At 52.0% G+C, this 20,455-nt stretch overlaps 2 protein-coding genes across 5 annotated transcripts; both read right to left on the reverse strand.

Annotated features, from left to right (window-relative positions):
- Positions 1 to 169: 169 nt before the first annotated feature.
- Positions 170 to 8,761, reverse strand: RNASEL (ribonuclease L). 2 transcript variants are annotated; one of them, XM_071751422.1, is made up of 7 exons: positions 8,636 to 8,761; positions 4,259 to 5,836; positions 3,775 to 3,863; positions 3,049 to 3,239; positions 2,821 to 2,944; positions 2,382 to 2,506; positions 170 to 1,545 (listed from the first exon to the last, which is right to left on the reverse strand). In XM_071751422.1, the coding sequence occupies exons 2-7, from the start codon at positions 5,700 to 5,702 to the stop codon at positions 1,410 to 1,412; spliced, it is 2,109 nt and encodes a 702-aa protein (XP_071607523.1). In that variant the 5' UTR covers positions 5,703 to 5,836; positions 8,636 to 8,761; the 3' UTR covers positions 170 to 1,409. The 2 variants fall into 2 exon arrangements, with proteins under 2 accessions (XP_071607523.1, XP_071607524.1); XM_071751423.1 differs by lacking the exon at positions 8,636 to 8,761 and having other exon boundaries at positions 4,259 to 5,983.
- A 5,055-nt stretch (positions 8,762 to 13,816) lies between these two features.
- On the reverse strand, positions 13,817 to 19,984 carry LOC139799418 (regulator of G-protein signaling 16-like). 3 transcript variants are annotated; one of them, XM_071751443.1, is made up of 5 exons: positions 19,659 to 19,984; positions 18,226 to 18,327; positions 17,503 to 17,564; positions 16,054 to 16,220; positions 13,817 to 15,806 (listed from the first exon to the last, which is right to left on the reverse strand). In XM_071751443.1, the coding sequence occupies exons 1-5, from the start codon at positions 19,736 to 19,738 to the stop codon at positions 15,606 to 15,608; spliced, it is 612 nt and encodes a 203-aa protein (XP_071607544.1). In that variant the 5' UTR covers positions 19,739 to 19,984; the 3' UTR covers positions 13,817 to 15,605. The 3 variants fall into 3 exon arrangements, with proteins under 3 accessions (XP_071607544.1, XP_071607545.1, XP_071607546.1); XM_071751444.1 differs by lacking the exon at positions 19,659 to 19,984 and adding an exon at positions 18,917 to 19,156; XM_071751445.1 differs by lacking the exons at positions 18,226 to 18,327; positions 19,659 to 19,984 and adding an exon at positions 17,720 to 18,007.
- Positions 19,985 to 20,455: the final 471 nt, after the last annotated feature.

Consider the following 20,455-nt stretch of genomic DNA (forward strand, 5'->3'; position numbering starts at 1 on the left):
ACCAGAGCCTCTCTCATTTTTCCAACCCAACCCATCCCACTCCTGATTCAGGGCCAGCAACGCTTACAAGGTACTTGGTCACCTCCCCTTTCCCCAGGTGACCCTGGGTCAGGGTGGCTTTGCCACAGGAAGCTGCAGAAATCTGAAGTGTTCTCTGGAGCCCAGGAAGGGAAGCCCATGCCCTTTATTGCACCTTACTGCTGGCTGCTCCCCAGCCAAGCTCCCAGCTTTAACTTTCAGCTGGTTTTAGCTACCTTTTAACCCCCAGATCCTGGGAATAGCATAGGTGCATTTAAGGCAGATGATATTTTTTTCATTTATGGTCCCTCCCAAACCATTCTAGGATTATCAAAACTTTGGCTCTGGGAGAACAAAAACCCCACACGAGAACCTGAAGTCCAAGGACGTTTCTATAAATGAAGGACTTGGGAAGCTGATTCCACTCCTGCAACCTGAGCTGTGACCACCTTCTCAAAACATCCCTCGTGCTGTAACTTGCTTTTGCCCCATCCCCCAAATCTGGCTGCATTTCTGCTGCACAAACACCTCAGGCTCTGCAGCCAGAGCCCAGCTGAGCCCCCTCCTCAGAAGGCTTCACCCATACACCTGAGGCTCATCACAGCAAAACTACAGCTGAGAGGGATCTTCACTCCACTGCTTCTGGGGATTTCTAGTTTTTTATCAGTTCTTTTTCCTCCCCCCAGTGCCCCAGATGAGAGGCACTGACCCGGGGCCATCCCTGTGCACACAAGGATGGGGAGCACCTGATCCCATCGTTCAGGGGAGGTCGAGGCAGAGCCCCTGGGCTCAGCCAGCAGAAGGCAGAGGCACAGCAAATGCTCAGTGCCCAGGGCACTGCAGTGTGCAGGGCCAAACCAAAACACCCCTGGGCACCACCCATGCTCTGCTGCCTGCATGTGCAAGGAGAAGGCTCACACGGGTTCAGATGGAGCCTGGAAAGGCTTCCAGATGGGCACTGATGCCAGGAGCCATCTGCACATCAGGCAGCACTAACTCTTTGTGCTTGCTTGCTTGGTTGGTTGGTTATTTAAGAGCAGCCCCATGCTGTCTGGCACTGGCTGAGCTCTCAGATGCAGTGGTTCATGGGGGCTGTCCCACATCCTCCTGCTCCCCAGAGGCATCAGGGCCTTGATCAGAAACATATAAGCCCAGAGGGACAGAAACAGTCAAGGAGGCCCAGGGCTGGCACTCAGCATCATTCCTCTCCAAAGGCAGTGGTTGTTGCACCAAATGCTTCTGAAGCATCTTTCAGTTCTTAGTCCAAGTCCTCCATGTTCTGCCCCTGCACATGCTCTCTCCCACCTCCTTGCCCACTTTCTTCCACTCTTTTGCACATAAAAAGAGGCAGCAGTGGTGGGTTCAGACAGAGGGAATGAGGCAATGGCATCCTAGGGAGAGCCTTCCTGGATGTCCACGAGGTGCCTGTATTCGGAATTCTGGCGTAAGCTGTTGTAGGCATAGATGGTAAGTGCTGGAAAAACCTTCAAGAAATACTCAGCGTAATCTCCTATTTTCTGGCTGATACTGAAAGAGAACAAAAATAGAATGGATTTTTAAAGCTTGCCCAAGGAGTCAAGCGTCCAGAATGCCACGGTTCCTCCCTTGCAGAGAAAAAGCCATTTCAGAGGCTGATAACACAAAGTTTTTCCTAAGAAACTGTTGAGCTGCAGCTTTTCTGTATCTTCTGTAAGATCCTCAGATCCATTTCTTTGCTATTCCTCCAGCACTTCCATTTGCCTGGTCCCACCAGCATCTTCACTGAAGAGCAGTGCTGGGCTCCAGCCTCAGTGAAAGCATCACTAGGAATTACCCCCACCCACCCACCCCAGCCCCCCGGGTGAGTGCCTGGGGCTGGAGAGGGCTGGAAACTCCAGCAGCACTTTAGGAATCCAGATCTCCTAAAGGGGATCTTCTAACAGGACCCAGGCTTCCTGCTCTGCACCTCAAAGCACTTCAGCACAGCAAACATCAGCACTTTGGAAATACTGGCCCAGTGGCTAAGAAGGCTTCTTAAAAGTTATACAGGATGCCATAAATATTTGGGTGATCTCAAAACCTTCCTTGGTGCAGGAGACACTGGGCTGCAGCAAAAAGAGCAGCCCAGAGGGACACATTCGTGATGTCCTCTGCTGCAGAGCCATGACCTGGCTTTAGCTCAGGCAGTTTCCACATTATTGTGCTGCCAGAGGAGAAAATCCATAAAGCTCATCCCACCAGAGCAGCTCTCCCCAACACCCTGCTTCACCTCTCTGGAAAACCATCTGAAGGAGGTTTTGCTCTCAAACTCACCGATGCTTGCAGCCCCCCAGAGGTCCCCACAGCAGTGCAGCTGTGGCAGGAGCAGGGAAGAAAACATGTACCTGATATCTGGGTGTTCATCCAGGTTTCTGATGAGCCTCAGTAGGCTCGTGACATCATCTGTATACACGAATGACTTTTTCATATTAGGAGGACGTCTCATGGTCTTCAGAACAAATCTGTCAATCTGGAAAAAAGCACATAGATCATCCCCTGCCTTTCAAACACCAGGAAAGCAACAACCCTGAAGATTTGCCAGCTAATTCTACAACAACCATCCCCCACTACCACCCCAGTCACCAGGAGCTCCTTCCAGCATCAGTGTCTCTGGCCTGATGCATTTTGACCATGGGCTTAGATGTGTTTGCCCAAGTCACCTGTATTTGAGTGGGGCTGACTTTCCAGACACCCTTTTAAACAGGACCTGTGAAACACCCAGGAAAAGCTTCTCCCTGAGAGTCTACCTCAAGCTTCCTATCCAAACAAAGAGCAGAGGGTCACCTGCTTGGTCCACGAAGGGTAAGGAAAAGTTCCACCAGCACCAGTGGCCTGAAAGACAGCTTCTCTGTCTGGCTGGCTGTGCCCTTTGATTTCATTCCATATACTCTTCAGGAAGTTGAACCTTCTGTGGGACGAGGAGCTTTGTTAGCTACAACAGGACATCACTGTTCCCAGCACTACAGCCAGATCCCATTCCAAAAGCTTTTGCTTTATACTCTCTGTCTTTACCTCTTCTTACTCCAGAAATAGGGATGGCTGCTCAGGCCTTCCAAGCCTCGCTCATCGGGGGACTTCAGGCTCTTTACAAGGTCCAGAGCCTCCTCGTAATCTGGGGAATCAGCAGGCAGATCCTCAGTACTGACTTTCTGAAATGGTTTCCTCCCTCGTGTTAAAACATACAGCAGGAGCCTGCTGAGGTCCTGCAAAGAGACACATCCACATCACTGCTCCCAGCCCAGGAGCAGGGGCTGCTTCCCACAGGGAAGAGGGACACACGCCAGCATCCCCAGGGCTGCAGCAGCACACACACAAACTTGGAAGCAAGAAGGCAGACAAAGCAGGCAAAGCAACAAAGGCAGAGGAGACAGGGACCACAGTCAGGCTCACAGGGGATCTGTGGGCATCCCAGCCCCAGCCTTGCATTCTAAGCACCATCATTCTTATGAAATTAGTTAGAAATTCTTCCCTGTGAGGGTGCTGAGCCCCTGGCCCAGGTTTCCCAGGGAAGCTGTGGCTGCCCCATCCCTGGCAGTGTCTCAGCCCAGGTTGGATGGGGCTTGTACCATTCTGTGATTCTTATACAGCACCTATTGCTGGATGGGCTTTCCCCCCCAAAAAAATTAAAGGGTTTTCTAGTTGAGGATGCAAAAAGGCTTCCCCTAGGATTCACAGCAACAGAAGGGAGCAGAGAAAGTCTGCAACTTTACACCATACACTGATTCCTAGGGAAGTTACCTCTAAATCAGAGTTTATAAGCTCTTCCTTGCCTTCAATCAACTTTCTTTTATTATCAAAGTCCGCCAAGTAAATTTTGTGACGCGAATCTGAGGAAATAAGAGAAATAGTCAAGAAATAATGGTGGAAAAACTTGTTACAGTCCGTGACTGACTCCCAGATGGCCCCTTCTTTAGAAAACAGTTCTCTGAAGAGATCTGCTGGGGGCTGCTCTGTCTGCAAAGCCCTGGAAAGGAGGGCAGAGCTAATGAGACATGTAAAGCTGTTCTGCTCGCTCCTCCGAGGCTGTCTGTGAATGTATCCATATTATTCCAGGATCACAGCCAGTGCCACAGATGCCTCATGCTGCATAAAAACATCTGCAATGGCCTTCATATGTTTGGGGTTTTTGCCTTTTTTTTTTGAAAGATGTCTATGAAATACCTTCTCTAAACAGCAGGCACCAGGAAAGCGACATGAAAAGTCCGAGAAAGGAAAAGGTTACCTATGAAAAAGTTTCTGGGATGCAGATCCTGGTGAGCAAATCCAAGGGAGTGCAGTTCTCTCACTGCCTTGAAGATCATCCTCAGAGCATCTTTGCAATCCACTTGGTCTCCTTGCTCCTGCAGATGTTCTTCAAGGTTCCTCTCCCAGAGAGGGAAGCACAAGTACATGCAGCCTCTGTCCTTCTCAGACTGGAAGAGCTCCAGGAGATGCTCAGAGCCACGACACTTCTCAAAGAAGATTTTATCTCCTTCACAGTCTGTACTGCAGCTTACTCTTACTGCCACCTCCGTCCCATCGTGGAGCCCCAGGTAGATGGCACCCTGGGAAGTGTTCTGAATCCTCTGCTTGATGTACTGAAATATCTTCAGCTTGCCAACCATGGGACGATACATTCTGTAGAGTTCCTTCAGCTGCTGCCTCCAGCGCTCGCTCTTTGGCTCCCAGCTGACGAGGGTTTGGGGGACAAACCTGGCCTCGTGCTGGCAAAGGAGTCTCACCATGCCAGGAGCACGTTTCCTGTCTGCCACTTCAATGAGGTTCCCAATGTCAGTCCTGGCTCCTCTTTCACACAGCAGCTTTGCTATCCGGTAATGATTTTTCTCCACAGCCACCATCAGCGCCGTGTTGCCCTTCTCGTCCGCGTCATCGATATTTATTTCATCCTTCTCCAGTAAAGCTTCCACCAAATCCAAGCTCTGCCATCCAACAGCTAGGATGAGGGCTGTTTGCCCCCACTCATCTTTACTTTTCACATCCACCCCGTGTTCCAGCAGGAAATGGCTTATGGAGATAGCAGACTCCTTCTCCTTGTCGGGATCCTCCTTGAGGGCATGGATCAAGGCGTTCCTGTCTCTGTTGTCACGCAGGTTTATGTCAGCCCCCATCTCTTCAACTAGAGTTTTTACAACTGAGAAGTGGCCCTTCTTACAGGCATCCATCAGTGCTGTGGCTCCTCCTTTGTGCAGTTTCTCCTTCTCCTCACTAACTGCCCTCCTCAGGTTCACATCTGCTCCTTTCCTGTACAGGAATTCCAAGGCCTCCTCCTTCCCATACCACGCAGCCTCCATGAAAGCCGTGAAGCCGTTGTCATCGTGCTCGTTCACCTCTACCCCGTAGCCCAGGAGGAGCTCCATGACATCCACCTCTCCCACCATGGCTGCCTCAATGAATGCAGTGCCACCGTTGTCCTTCCTGGCATGGGGACAAGCACCCCTGTCCAGGAGAAGCTGGACCAGCTCCCGATTCCCAGATTTCACGGAGCTCTGCAGCGGGGTCCAACCAGCTTCTCCTCTGGAGTTCACCTCTGCCCCTTTCTCCAGCAGCTCCAGCACATTTTCCCAGTTCCTGTTCCTCAGAGCAGTGTGTAACTCCAGGGCAAGGTCTTCTGCTGCCTCCGTGCTGGCAGCTGATGCCTCCTGGGGGCTCTGAGCTGGGGGCTTCATGGCAGGGAGGGCCCTGTTGATGGCCCAGGGGTCCCACTGGAGGATGGGAGATGTTCAGTGATCGGTGCCTTCCTTGGGGGGGGAGGCTCTGGGTCTGGGGTGGGCTGCTAGTTTGAAGCCTTTGTGGTCTTCACCTGATTATTAAACAGAAAGTGTTGTTTTATTAGGCTGTGGAACCTCACCACCTACATTTGATGGATGTGATGATACATGAGGGGCAACTAAGGCCAGCAAGGCTCGTGCCAGCCAAGACCTAAGGGCTTGGCCAGAATCATAGAATCACAGAATCCTAGAATCCTAGAATCATCTGGAATCACTGGAAGGGACCTCAGAGCTCATCAAGTCCAACCCTTGATCCACTCCCACTGCAGTTCCCAGCCCATGGCACTGAGTGCCACATCCAGGCTCTTTGGAAATATCTCCAGGGATGGAGAATCCACCCCTTCCCTGGGCAGCCCATTCCAATGGCTGATCACCCTCTCCAGAAAGAAATTCTTTCTCATGTTCAACCTAAACCTCCCCTGGCACAACTTGAGACCAGAAGCATGACCTCAGCACTTATCCCCATCCCCAGGTTTTCTTGCCTGGGCTCACCAGTAATCCCAGGCATCCCCTGGGGCCCTGGGAGAGGGGAGAGCCCAGGGTGTTCTTGCTATAAATGTTATCTCAGACTTATCAGAGGTCACTGAGGAAGCAGCCTCGGGGATGTGTCCAGGCAGAGAAGCAGCAGGGAGGGACATTCCCCTTCAGCTCCGCACGGCAGGCACACACCTGGGTGCTGGGAAGTTCCCAATCCCACACCTGGAATGGGACAGAAAGCCAACCTTCATCCCTCCTGCATCCCCAGGAGGAACTACCCGACCTTTCCTACGTTCTTCAGGACATTAAGAGGTTAATTGGGTAGAACCTGGTCTCACTCTATCCACCCAGTCTCCAGAACAGCTGGAACTCCAGTACCCCCTGTGTCCTGGCTGCAAAGGTTGGTAACAAGCGACCAGCACTTTCTGGTAAGATGAGCTGGAAATAAATTCTCTAAGCAAATCAGAAAAGGGACAGAGAAAGAGACTGGGGGGTCCTGGTAGACAAGAAGATGCCCATGAGCCAGCAATGTGCCCTTGTGGCCAAGAAGGCCAATGGCATCCTGGGGTGCATTAGAAAGGGGGTGGTTAGTAGGTCAAGAGAGGTTCTCCTCCCCCTCTATTCTGCATTGGTGAGGCCACACCTGGAGTATTGTGTCCAGTTCTGGGCCCCTCAGTTCAAGAAGGACAGGGAAGTGCTTGAAAGAGTCCAGTGCAGAGCTACTGAGATGATTAAGGGAGTGGAACATCTCCCTTATGAGGAAAGGCTGAGGGAGCTGGGTCTCTTTAGTTTGGAGAAAAGGAGACTGAGGGGTGACCTCATCAATGTTTTCAAATATGTAAGGGGTGAGTGTCAGGGAGATGGAGTTAGGCTTTTCTCAGTGGTGACCAGTGATAGGACAAGGGGTAATGGGTGTAAATTGGAGCATAGGAGGTTCAAGTTGAATATCAGAAAAATTTTTTTTACTGTAAGGGTGACAGAGCCCTGGAACAGGCTGCCCAGGGGGGTTGTGGAGTCTCCTTCACTGGAGACATTCAAACCCCACCTGGACACGTTCCTAGGGGATGTACTCTAGGGGGCCCTGCTCTGGCAGGGGGGTTGGACTAGATGATCTTTCCAGGTCCCTTCCAACCCCTAGGATTCTAGGATTCTATGATGATTCAAGGCATGAATTCACAGGAATTTAGCCCCAGGATAGGCAGGGGCCATATTAAGGCTGGTTTCACTCCAGCAGGAAATGAATGCCCTGTCTCACTGGCTCAGACACATTTCATCTCGTTGGAGGAACTGCTGTACCTCCTGCCACAGAGGGGAGAAAATAAAATAAAATAAAACAAAACAAAACAAAACAAAAAAAACAAAAAACAAAAAACAAAAAAAAACCAAAAGCAAAAAACCAAAAAAAACCCCACAAAAAAACAAAACCCACAAAAAACAAAAAACCACAAAAAAACAAAAAAAACCAAAAACAAAAAAACCAAAAAACCAAAAAAACCCAAAAAACAAACAAAACAAAAAACAAAAAACAAAAAAAACAAAAAACAAAAAAAAACAAAAAACAAAAAAACAACAAAAAAAAACAAAAAACCAAAAAAAAACAAAAAACAAAAAACCCAAAAAAACCAAAAAAACAAAAAAAAAAAAAAACAAAAACAAAAAAACAAAAAAAACAAAAAAAACAAAAAAACAAAAAAAAACAAAAAACAAAAAACAAAAAACAAAAAACAAAAAACAAAAAACAAAAAACAAAAAACAAAAAACAAAAAACAAAAAACAAAAAACAAAAAAACAAAAAAACAAAAAAACAAAAAAACAAAAAACAGAAAACAAAAAACAAAACACAAAAACACAAAAACACAAAAACACAAAAACACAAAAACACAAAAACACAAAAACACAAAAACACAAAAACACAAAAACACAAAAACACAAAAACACAAAAACACAAAAAAACAAAAAAACAAAAAAACAAAAAAACAAAAAACAAAAAAACAAAAAACAAAAAAACAAAAAAACAAAAAACAGAAAACAAAAAACAAAAAACAAAAACACAAAAACACAAAAACACAAAAACACAAAAACACAAAAACACAAAAACACAAAAACACAAAAACACAAAAACACAAAAACACAAAAACACAAAAACACAAAAACACAAAAAAACAAAAAAACAAAAAAACAAAAAAACAAAAAACAAAAAAACAAAAAACAAAAAAACAAAAAAACAAAAAAAAAAACCCAAAAAACAAAAAAACCAAAAAGCAAAAAGCAAAAAGCAACACAAACCCAAAAAAACCACAAACACCCAAACACACAAAAAGTTAAAAATAAAATAAAAAAATAAAAAACGTTACCTTCTCGGCCGGAAAAGCAGCAGCGCAGCACCCCCTGGGCAGCAGCTCCTCACCTCAGCCTGGGATGGCAGAAGCTGAGCCCCTTCCTCTTCCTGGGTGCGGCACAACCAGCAGCCCAACCCCTGGGCAGAGTTTGGGTCCCGCCCCGCTGTCACCCTGCCCTTTGTCACCCGGTGCCACCCAGCAGGGCAGGGCCGGGAGGGGCTGTGACCCGGCTGCCAGCAGCAATAATCTGGAGGCTGAAAGGACCCCCGGACGCTTTTTGTGTCCCGGGTGTTCCCGGTGCTGAGAGAGCTCCCGGAGCCACCCGTGCCCGGGTGACACCCACAGGGCGTGGGCGCTTGTTGTGCTGATGGGCACGGGTGGGTACAGCCCTCTGGGATCGACAGCAGGCTTCCTGGAACTGACTGCAGGATTTATCCGGTTTCCTGGAAATAACCGTGGTACCTGAAGTCTTTGCTGGGGGGGGGGTGTCTTCAGTGGCCTCCCAGGGAGCCTCCTGTGCTGTCCTTCCATCAATCCCTTCTCCAGCACAGGCTCCATGTCCAGCTGCTCTCAGCCCATTTCCATGCAGAAGGCCCTCAGCTCCTTGCTCTCTGTTTCCCTGCAGGAGGCCTGGGCACAGCTCAGAGGAGCCCAACTCCACACCCCAGTGTTTAATGTCAGGAAAAAGCCTTCAGGAGTTCCAGGAGCAGGGCTGGGCTGCTGGGACCTCCTCCATCTGCAGGGTGCTGCCTGGGACTGCTCTGCTTACTCATTTATCCAAGAGGACAAAGAGTTTTGCTTCTATACCTCCCTGCAATACATTTATTAAAACTTATTTAATTTATTAAAAACCACCTTACCCCAAAGATAAGGTCCCCGGAGCAGAGAGCCCCTGGGACTTCCCCATCACCTCCACCCAGCCCTGCCAGACCCAAGATTCAGATCACAGCCAAAACAGGGCTGAAAATGCATCAAGGAATAGATGCCTGGTTTCCCATGGGAACAAACCCCATGAAAACTCTGGAAACAACCTCAAAGCTCTTGCTTTAATTCACAGGAATCTGCACAACTCAACAGCATCTCTCTGTTTGACCACAGCTGGGACTGCCAGTGTTTAACTACCACATTTTCAGGCTGGAAAAGAGATGAACCAGCTGAACAAGGGGACATCACAGCCTCAGAGCCAACAATGAAAACATCCAAAAAAAAAAAAAAAGTCAGCCTTAAAACACCTCCCAGTACCAGGTCACCCAGCCACCCAAGCCTAAAAGCCTTCCTGAGCTTGCTGGTTTCATTGAAGGAGTTCATTCCCTTATGGGGGGAGGAGGAAAAACCTTAGGATGACAGGAACCCCAACCCCAGGAATAAGGGGTGACACAAGTATCCTGTGACCATACCCCAGGAAAGAAGGATTTGCTGGTAGCACTTTCCCCTTTTCTCTGATCCAAACTGCTTTCCATAGAGTCCCAAATTTAAATTCTTACTCACTGGGACAGGCAGTTTCTGGGGAATAGAAGAGCCTCGGATGTTTTGTAAAGCACAGGAGTCACAGAGCTCCTCTCCACAGCCATCCCTCTGGACTTTGGCAGAGTCCTTATTTACCCCCTCGCACAGAGATGAGCTGCTGAGACACAGGGAAATCGAGGGCACATTTCAGGAAATCTTCCTCCCCTTCCCCCGTGATGGACCCACAGCCATCCTGCAGCCCTTCCCCTGGCACAGCATTTCCAAGCATCCACACCCTGGTCCCCAGCCACAAATAAACATGAACTAAAACATGGCAACAAAAACTGCCCGCAAAAAGCCATAATAATTTTTAAAGTGGCTATGAATAGTAGGATGGGGTTTTTTTCTTTACATTCCCTGCACTTGTTTCCTTGCTATAGTCACAAATGGGAATATCCCAGGGTTGATGTGCTTGGCCACGCTGAGGTGACCTTCAGGGCTGGAACACAGCCCTGGAAAATTGTCCCCAGAAGGGCAGGATTTAACCATGGACAGGTGATGCTACCCGTGCAGGAGTATGGAGCACATTTTGCTTTGCTGGGGATGATTTTTACATTTTTAATCTGCATTTCCCAGCTTTTAAGGCCGTGGGAGTGGGCTGGGAAGCAGAGGTGAGGGCAACAGCGAGGCAGGGAACTCACCCAGCAGGGCTTCGTGTCCTGGGCAAGGAGAGCAGAGCAGATCCATCAGAAGGATGCCAGGCCAGACAAAACAGATCCAGCAAGGAGCCACGCAGAGGACCTGAGCTGAAATGCATTTCCCCTGAGGGGAATTTCTCCCAGCTGCCTCTCATCCCCTGCTGATCCCCGGGGATGAGCCCAGGCTGCAGCTGCTCTGGGTGACAGCTGAGCTCCAGCACCCACAGCTGAACCTCAGGAGGCAGAAGGGATGCAGAGCTTGGAGCATGGAATGGTTTGGGATGGAAGGGGCCTTAAGGTCATCTACTCCCAAACCCCTCTCCATGGCCAGGGACACCTCCCACTAGACCAGGTGCTCCCAGCCCCATCCAACCTGGACCTGGATGCTTGCAATCCTGAGCACCCTCATTAGCCTGGTCTTAATTCCTGAGGCTCCCTGGGGCTGAGGATCCCTGCACACACCCAGGCTGGGTGGGCATTGAGCTGCACACACAGGGAAAGGGACATGAAGCGGCATCAAAACACTTCCCAGGTGATTTCTGGTGCTTTATCTGGGGCTGTGGGATGGGAAGCTGTGGGATTCAGCTGCTGGGCAAGGTGTCTGCAGCATCTGCAGTGGCTCAGTGCATCCCTTCCACCTGGGAGCTGCCTGCCAACACACCCCTCAGCAGCACTGGGCAGCATTCCTTGGCAGGCTGTCTGTAAAAAAAAAAAAAAAATCAAATCATATGGGTACTTCCATGCAAACCCTCTGGCTGGGATTTGCCTGCATGTGCCTGTTGTTCCACAGGTGCATCCGTGCACAGCCACCTGCCCAAAGAAAGCTCCTCACGGGGCCACTTGTGCACACACACCCGTGCCCTGAGGATGCTTGGTCCTGCTGGGCTGGGGACCCCCTGATGCTGGAGGAGGGATGCCACCCACTACTGGGAACATGCCAGGTCCCAGAGGGCAGAGGGAAACGGGTGGGTTTGGCTGCTTTTTTTTTTTTTTTTTTTTTTTTTTTTCCCACCAAATAAATCCACCCCTCATCCCAGCTCATGGAAACCTGGCCCTGGAGCAAGTATGTGTCAGCCCCGGGCCAGCACCAGCCCCCACGGTGGCTCCCTGGAGCTCAGGATCTTCTCTGCTGCTTCCAGATCCACAGCCTGGGAAACTGGAGCAGGGGTTTATTGGGAGGAACCGCAGCCAGCCCTGCCCAAAGGGAACCTTGGGCTCCTCTTTCTCAACACAGTTTTGTGGGTTGGGGTTTTTTAACCCCCCAAGGCTTTAAAGGTTTTGTTGTATTAGCACTGGGTTTCACACAGGACAGGCTGGATGCAGCGTGGCTCTCTTGGCCAAGTTTCCTCTTGGGGAAGCATCTCAGGCTTGCAGAGATGGAACTGGGCCATCCCTTTCCATGCACATTGACCTGAGGATGAACAGAACCCCAGATTTCCTTCTGAAGAAAGCTCAAAAAATATTATCATTCAGAATTTTTCTTACCTTTTTTCATGGGTCGACTTAAATATTTTAAATGGAGAATAAGCTTTAAATTAATTGTGAGGCATGCAAGAATTTTATTTTTTTTTTCAGTTACAAGCTGCAGATTTGTTTGTTTGTTTGTTTTTTTAATAAGCATGATTTTTGTTTCTAGCTGCTTCTGGGTTGTTTTGCTGCACCACATTTTTCTTGCCAAATAATCGAAATATTTCCCAGACACCTTTCAGCTCACGCCTTCCCTCCGAGAGGAACTCAGGTCAGGTACACACCCAGCCCCCTGGGGTTCTGAAGGTCCTGCCCTGTACCAGATCAGACCAGGCCACACTTGGTGGCAGAGCTCATGAAAGATAAGGGGAAATTCCAGCTGCCTGCCTTGGCTGGGTGGGTGGATGGAGAAGACTCCACGTGTTTTATAAAGAGCAATGATCCTTGGACCTTGCCTGGCTGTGTTAGAAGAGAGAGAAGGTGCTGTTACAGGCACAGCTGCCTGGAAAAGGCTTTTCAGTGGCAGAGTTTGTGCCTCCAGGCTCCTCAGTGTCCCCTGCCCTGCCAGCCCGTCCCTGGCCCTCTGCTGACACCTCACCTCGGATCCCAAAACGTGCAACAAGTAGAAAGAAGACAGCTTAAAAACAAGCTTTTGCCGTTTTTACTTCGGGGCATGGCAGTCTCTGAGCTCCCCTCAGATGCCCCGTGGTCCCTGGGGAAGCACCACGGACACCCCCAGAGCATCCCGTGGGATCCCAGGGGAGCTCTGGGACCTCCCGGGCAGCACAGGCTGCAGCAGGAAGGATGTGTCCTAACACTCCCTTCCAATACCAGATACTTCTCCCCTTCCAAATGAATCCTGTCAGCAGCTGAGTCATTGATACAACTCAAATATTATCTATGGCAGCAACCCAACAGCAGTTTTTCAAAGAGCAGCCCTAGCTTGAGTCCTCCCCTGTTTTCCAGACATCGCTGTCCCACTGGGGTTTAGGAGGTGCTGGGAGCTGCAGCCCTGGCAGGAGGCTGTGGGGAGGGGGGTATTGGCCTCTTCTCCCCAGTGACAGGAGAAAAGGGCTCACGTTGCAGCAGGGGAGGCTCAGACTGGAAATTAGGAAAAACATCTTCACCAAGAGGCACTGGAACAGGTTGCCCAGGGAGGTGCTGGAGTCACTGTCCCTGGAGGCATGGAAAAATGGGTGGATAAGCTGAGTGAGTGGTTACAGCCATGCAGAAGTGATGGTTGGACCTTGAAGGTCTTTTCCAGCCATGATGATTCTAAATGCTCAGAAAACAGTGAGCAATACAAACAACACTGAACACCCCCACCACTGACACATTCATACCTTAAATCTTCCTTTCATTCTTGCCCGGCTGCTCTGTTCTCTGCAGTGCCAGGAGGAAGCCTCATTCCTCACGAGTCTTCCCCTCCCTTTCCCATTTCTGACGTTGCAATTGTAAATGCCCCTTGAGCCATCCAGCACCAGCACCTTGCTTTATTCTGCTTTCCCAGTCAGACAAAATTAGAAGGCAAGAAATTAACTTATAAGCCCACACCCAAAAAAAAAAAAAAACAAACCACCCCGTGTTGTCTCAGTATTTTCCTCTTTACATTTTATTTTATAATGACAATATTGTGCTAGGAATGCAAACAGATCACAGTGCATCATCCACTTCAGTAACACAACAAAGGTGGTTCCAGTTGTAAAAATAAATATTAAATAAGAAAACAGATAAAATCTCCTTGTAAACGCAGCCAGCACCCACTGAGGCTCAGAGATTGAACCAGGATGGGGAAAGTGGGAGAAGGCTCAATGCCCCCAGACTGGTCCTCAGCCCCTTGCTCTGCTCAGCCTTGAAAAGCCCCAGAGAGCCTCAGGTCACTCAGTGCCAGGGCACTGTGTGGTGCCAGGAAACTCTGCTTTCCCCCACAAAGAGTGAGCACCAGCAGGATAAACACCCCCAGATTAGGTCTGTAGGGATAAGCAGAGGCACACGTGGAGGTCCCAGGCTGTCTCAGTAGGAAACCAAGCTGGGGGCACCCAGCACAGGGGCTCCCAGTGCCCACCCAGTGCTGCCAAACGGGACCCACAGCTCCCCACAGAACCAGAACCCCCTGCACAGAGCTGAGCCCCAGACCCTGCTGGAGCTGATGGAGTGTTCTGCTGTCCCCTGGGATGCTGAATTCCCAGCAGAGGTGGCTGGGTGCCTGGTTCCCCGGGTCCCTGGGAAGTGCTGAGGCTGCAGACTGGTGTCACTAGCTGAGGGAACACCCTAAACCCAACTTGAAATCAGGGGTAAGCCCTGGGTTTCCTCTCCCACACATTTCAAACTAAGTTTTCAACAAGAACCCTTCCCAAAGTGCAGGTTTCACATCACTGTTCTCTGCCCAGGACAAAGTGCCAGGCTGGGTGCTGAGATGCTGTCCCCAGAGCTCTCTGGAAGGGGAGAAAGGAGGCAGCACAGAGGGCAGAGCATCCTCCCAATGCCATCCTCCCAACCCCGCTGCCTCCAGCAGCCTCAGCTCTGGCTGCTGCTGCCTTCCTGCCCCTCTCATGCCAGGGATCTGCCTGCTCACCTCTCTCCTATGTTCTCACACAGAAAAGAGGGGAGGCACGCTCAGGGCTGCAAGATCAGAAACCATTTAATGGACAAAGTCCCCCGAGCGAGGGGCGTGCGTGCTCCCGGCAGGGCCCTGCCAATAAATGTGGGGGGGGTGTGCTACAGAACCCTGGTGAGCAGATAAATAACAAGGGCTGCAATGAAAAGCTGGGTGTGTGGCCTAAGGGCAGGCAGGATCTAAAGCTTCTGCAGCCAAGCAGGGGGTAAAAACCTCCCAGCGAGGGACAGGCTGTGCTGGGAGAAGGCGCCAAGCTTTGCTGCAGGAGGTGCAGAGGAAAGGGTGGGAGCTGGGTGTCGGGATCAGGAGAAGGCAGGCACGGGGTCCCTCCAGCTTTTGGAAAATCCTCCTTGCCTTTGGAGTCTTATTCTGGAGGCTGCTGGGCGGGAGAAGCCCTGCAGCACATCCAGTGAGGATTCCCAGCTCCGCAGAGCCTGCTGCAGGAGAGCCCTGGTTACAGATGGGTTACTGATGCTCAGGGGAGTCCTGTCTCTTTTCCCTGGGTTTGCAACCCAAATCCAATCCCTTTCTGTCCCCGTGGTGCTGTGGGTCTCCAGCCACGCTCCAAGGAGAGGCATCGGGTTCCCAACTGTTCTGCTCTCCTGGGAATGGAGGACTTCTCATCCCAGAAGCTCAGTGGGAAGCGGGAAGCGCTCAGGGTTCTGGGGATCCTGCTAAAATTCCAGGGCTTCAGCTGAAACCACGCCACGTGGGCCTCAGCCCCGGGTGATCCCCCCGTGATGCCTTCAGGCTGGGGTCAGGTATGTGACCTCTTGCTGATGCCACGGCTGGTGGCCTGCTTGGCCATGTCCTGGTAGGAGGCAGACTTGAGGAAGCGGGGGTAGGAATCCTTCTCCATCAGCGTGCGGGTCTTGGCTTGGGCTTCGTTGAAGCAAGCAGAGGTGGCACCCGTGAGGTTCTTCCGGGTGATCTCCCTGGTTTCATGGTCGATATTCACCTGCAAGGAAACAGCACCCACGGATATTAACACCCGTGGGGGGAGAAGAACAGCTTTCTCCATCATCAGCTCCGCACGAAGATGCTGTCAAGGCTTCACACCCACTGCTGCTGGCAGAGCCTGTGAGGTTAGACACGGAAGCTCTCGTGAAGGAGAGCACCTCTTCCCACTTCCATTATATCCACCGGGATGTTGTACCCGTTTTCCCACCCTATTAGATGCCACTTGAGGCAGAAAATGCTCTCACCTCCCTGGGCGCCTCGTTTTGGACAAACTCCTCGAAGATCCTGTTGGCCTTGGATGCCAGCTTGGTTTTTGATCTGGTCTTTTTGAAGTCCTCACATGCCAGCCAGAAGTCAAGGTTCTCTTCGCTGAACTCTGTCTTCAAGAAGGTGTGGAAGGCAGTCACCCCACCTGGGTGGGGAGAGGAGAGCCATCAGCTGGGGCAGAAGCAGGGGAGGAAGAGGAGGATGGCTGCCAGATGCTGCCCGCCAGCATCGCCCTGGGAGCTCAGACCATGACATCTGCAGATTTCCTTTCCCTCTGGGCAAATTCCACTCTCTGAGACGCTGCTAATTGGCCTCTGGACTCCAATAAAATCCTTTCCCACAGACAAGTAATCCTCTGGTTTTATTTATCTGACCTTTCTGTAACGAGGCTCCAGAGTATTTTCTTTACAGCTTTGGAAAAGAGCTCATTCTACCTAAGGAGAAACCCTCTGAGGTTTGGGTACACCTGCAGGAACTGGGAAGCGACTGCTTAATATTCACTTCTCAGCTGAGATCTAAGGGAAAACGAGATACTGAGGAGTCTGGGAGAGTAATTGCAGCAGGGACTGCAGAGCCAGGCTGGGGGAATATATTAAGTTACAAAGCCCGAGATGCTCATCAGCCATCACCACACATGAGGAAGGCTGGGGGGAAAAAAGAAAAAAAAAAATCACTAGCCTCAAAGCAGCACCAAGAAGGGACCTTCCCTTGCTTTGGAATAGCTTTTAAGGTAGACAACTACTTTTATATTAAAATTTGGCACTCCTACTGCTGTGCACCTGCAGTAAAGCCTGGGGTAAGGAAGGGATTAAAAAGACATCCCTTCTCTGGGTCCAGAGGTGCTGGACATCAGCCCCTTGGGGAAACCCTTCTCATCACCACAGGCAAAGCAAATTTTGGAGGGTAAAATGGCTGCGTGTAGCTCAGCAAAGAGGCTGAATTCCTTCTCCTGTGGCAGAGCCACCCCTGGAGGCACGCAGCACATCGTTTGTCTGAGACACAGAAGGCACCCGTGGGGAGGGGGCTGCTGCTGTGCAAGGGAGAAGGACACCGAGAGCACCCACGCTGCCTTCTCCTGAGCGTGGGGAAAGGGCCCACGGCACGGTGCTCCCCCCGAGGGACCCCTCCCCACGGGATGCCCACCAGGGTGCTCCTGTCCCGAGGAAGCAGGGAGGCGTTGGCAAGACAGTGCTGGTGCCCCCCCAAAGCAAGCATGCAGCCAGGAGGAAAGGGTACAGCTTCCCAAGGCAGGCAACCAGCCCTCTGCACCAGCCCTGCCAGAGCAGGAGAGGGGCCCCTTCCTGATCCCTAAACCCGAGGAGATGGGACAAGGTGTCCCCAGAGACTGGCCCCAGGCATGCGGTCGCCCCCTGGCTCCCTGGGACCGTGCTTGTCCCACACAGAGGAGAAAAGAAGGTCCTACTCACTTTTACTCTTCAGGAGCTGGTCGAAAGACTCCCTCCACTCAAGTGCCTCTCGTGAGGAGTCTCTGGAAAAGACAAAAAGACATAAGGCTCACTCTCCCACCACCACCACCACCTCTCCTGCCCCACAGCACTTCCCCCAAGCAGCTCTGTTAACCAGAGGCAGCCCAGGGACAGCAGCTTTGGTAGGAAACCAAAGGGAGACCCCCGTAGCCATTACCTGTGGGCTCTCTTTCCTTTCTCCCTTTCTTTGACCTTCCCCGATGGCTCCCCAGACCTCAGCTCCATGGTGCAGCTTCTCCAGAGGATACTCAGGAGCCCTTTTCTGCTGGTACAAGCCCAGCAGACCTTCCTCTGCAAGAAGACACTCTGCCTTCAGCAGCAATGTTTAGTATTTTGCTTTTACTGCTGCCTCATTCCCTGGAGGTCCCAGGCAGCAGTCAGAGACACCAGGAGCTGCAGGAGCCCTCTGGGTTTCCTGCCTCTTGCTAAGGCCCTGCTTTCTTCTGCCTAATGCCAGAGCATCCGTTCCCCAGCCCGGTTTTATAACTGGTGGAGCTGGGGAGTGATCCGCCTTCCCTGCCTGCTGGGGTGGGACTGTGGGGGGGGCAAGCTGTAGTTCTGTCCTCCCAGCTGTGCAGATGGGCAGGAGCATCCCCCGGGACAGCCTGGCCCAGGGGGACCTGTCCTGGGCTGAACCTGGGACCCGGCACAGCCCTCCCTTACCTCCACCTGGAGCCCAGCTGCAGTTTGCTGGAGGTCCCGATCCTGTGTCTCAGCTCCGGTGTGTGAAGCAGGATCCCCAAGCGGGTCTTCAGATCCTTGGCTCTGGAAGGAAGGAAGGGTAGAGGTGGGATTGCTGCCACCAGCCCCCCCAGCTCACAGGGGCTGTGCCCCACAGACCTGGCACAGCCCTTGCTCCACAGCTTCTCTGGCGTCCTCGCCTCCTGCTGTAGAAAATAATAAATGTTCCTGCTCTCGTTTTTCCTGCTCCCTGGCAACCACGCTCAGCAGTGCATTAAGCCCAGGGGACCGTGTTCTCCCCCCTCTCTTCCCAGGTAACACAGCATGAGCTTACAGAGCGTTGTTTTCCCTCTGGAGCAGGGAGCAGAGCAGCTGCTGAGTGCCCAGCTGGAGCCCCCACACCCACCCCTGCGGCTCCCCTGGCTCCTCTTCCCATCCCTCTCTCCTGGCAGTGCTCCGGAGTTCTCAAAACACTGGGAAAACACAGAGACTGCAGATCGGGAGTATCTCCCTGCTGGGGGGCTGATGCTCCCCCGCTTTTTTTTTTTTCTTTGTCTTTTTTTTTTTGGGGGGGGGGGGTGTCTTTTTTTTGCCTGCCCTTGAGTCACCAGGAACCTGCCTCCACCCCGTGGAGACGGCAGCTCTGATCTCCTCGGTGGCACCATCCACCTACCCCATGCCTCCGAGACCCAGCCGGCAGCGGCACAGCGTCCCTGTGCCCAGGCAGGCAGGCGGCTGCCCGTCACCGTGGCTCTGCGGCGGTGGCACCAGACACGTCCCTGCCGGCAGGTCCCTGTGGCAATAGGGCAGAAGCTACGGCAGAAGGGGTTCCTGTCCCCAGGGTGTCCCTCCTCCAGCAGCCCCGCTGCTATTTGCCTGCTTTAGCTCCTTCGGGAATCCCTGAGCGCTCGTATAAAAAAAAAAAAAAAAAAAAAAAAAAAAAAATCAAGCGTTTAAATGCCAAGCCGGCAGCGGGATGCTCTGGGGCTGTGTTGGGCGGGAGGAGCCAACGTGCCGCTTAACCTTTCAGCCGCCTTGACAAAAATAGTCCTGCTGCCGTCAACCTGGAGCAAACTGTGCCGAGACGGAGCCGGAGGGGCAGCCCGGGTGCGTGTGTCCGCCCAGACAGACACAGGGCAGCCCCCTCCCCTCCCTCGGGGGGTTCCAGCCCTGCGCATCCCGCCCGGATTTGGGGAGGGGGGGGGACGGACAAGGAGGGGGATGCTGACGAAACAAATCCCTCGGGCCACGCTTCGCCCTGTGCCTCCTTGTGGTCTGCACCCCAATTTCTCCCAAAACATCCCGGCAGCAGCAGCAGCAGCAGGGGCTGGCCCAGCCTCTCCGCCGCTAAGATTCAGCTTTTTACCCCTCTGCACCCCGGAGCTGCGGCGTGGAGGAGCCCTCCCCCCCCTTACCTTTCCAGACAAGTGACGGGGAGCGCGGCTACACCCCGGCACATGCCGAGGGGGGGGCACCCAGGCACCCAGCAGCTCATCGGGTCCCGGAGGAGGTGGCAGGGGTGTGCAAGAGGCAGGTGCCCGCACCCAGGGTCCGGTGCTGCCGGCGGGGAGAGGGATGGGGAGCCGGGATTTATAGCGGGTGGAAGGTGGGAGGGGGGCCCAGCACAGCTCTAGCCTCCAGCCAACCAAAAGCTGCTCCCGGCGAAGATAACAGCTTAGGTAGCTTTGTTTTCTGCCGTGAAGGGAGGGGGGGAGTGGGAGGCCCAGGCTTGTCCTTCAGCATCACAGTCATAACGCGATTGCTTCCCCAATAACAGGAAAAAAAAAAAAAATAAAAAAAACAAACCAGAAAAAACAACAAACCCAGACCCGGGTGGCTTTCATCGACGTGCGGAGCCATCTGAGTAACCGCGGGGGTGGGAGGGAGGTGGGAGAGGGGCCGGGACAGGAGCTGTAATTCCATCCATCCCCCTGCCCCAGGGCTTCCAGTCCTCCCGGTGCTGCTGGGAGGGCAGCAGGATGCTTTTCCCCAGGGGCGTTCAGCAGAGGATGCTCGTCCCCAGCAGAGTTGGGGTCTTTGGGAGCATCCCAAGGGCAGGTGCAGATCCTGGGGATTTCCAAGGCTTGCCCTCCCCAGGACACCCACCTTGCACTGCAGAGAGAGCACAAGGTTCTTTGTGTGAAAACCTTTGCAGTGTTTTCACACCCACCCAAATTACGCTGCCAGAATAAAATAAGGTCTGATGTCTGAC

Source organism: Heliangelus exortis, chromosome 8, assembly GCF_036169615.1.
Source record: "Heliangelus exortis chromosome 8, bHelExo1.hap1, whole genome shotgun sequence".
Taxonomy (NCBI): domain Eukaryota; kingdom Metazoa; phylum Chordata; class Aves; order Apodiformes; family Trochilidae; genus Heliangelus; species Heliangelus exortis.

Excerpts from the sequence above, each read along its gene's own strand:
- RNASEL (XM_071751422.1), bottom strand. The coding sequence starts at position 5,702 with ATGAAGCCCCCAGCTCAGAGCCCCCAGGAGGCATCAGCTGCCAGCACG. Across the intron at positions 3,864-4,258 it reads TCCCAGAAACTTTTTCATAG|ATTCGCGTCACAAAATTTAC; the intron begins GTAACCTTTTCC and ends TTATTTCCTCAG. Across the intron at positions 2,945-3,048 it reads TATTTCTGGAGTAAGAAGAG|AAGGTTCAACTTCCTGAAGA; the intron begins GTAAAGACAGAG and ends CTCGTCCCACAG.
- LOC139799418 (XM_071751443.1), bottom strand. The coding sequence starts at position 19,738 with ATGAGCTGCTGGGTGCCTGGGTGCCCCCCCCTCGGCATGTGCCGGGGT. Across the intron at positions 18,328-19,658 it reads CCCGTCACTTGTCTGGAAAG|AGCCAAGGATCTGAAGACCC; the intron begins GTAAGGGGGGGG and ends CCTTCCTTCCAG. Across the intron at positions 15,807-16,053 it reads AAAACGAGGCGCCCAGGGAG|GTGAATATCGACCATGAAAC; the intron begins GTGAGAGCATTT and ends GTTTCCTTGCAG.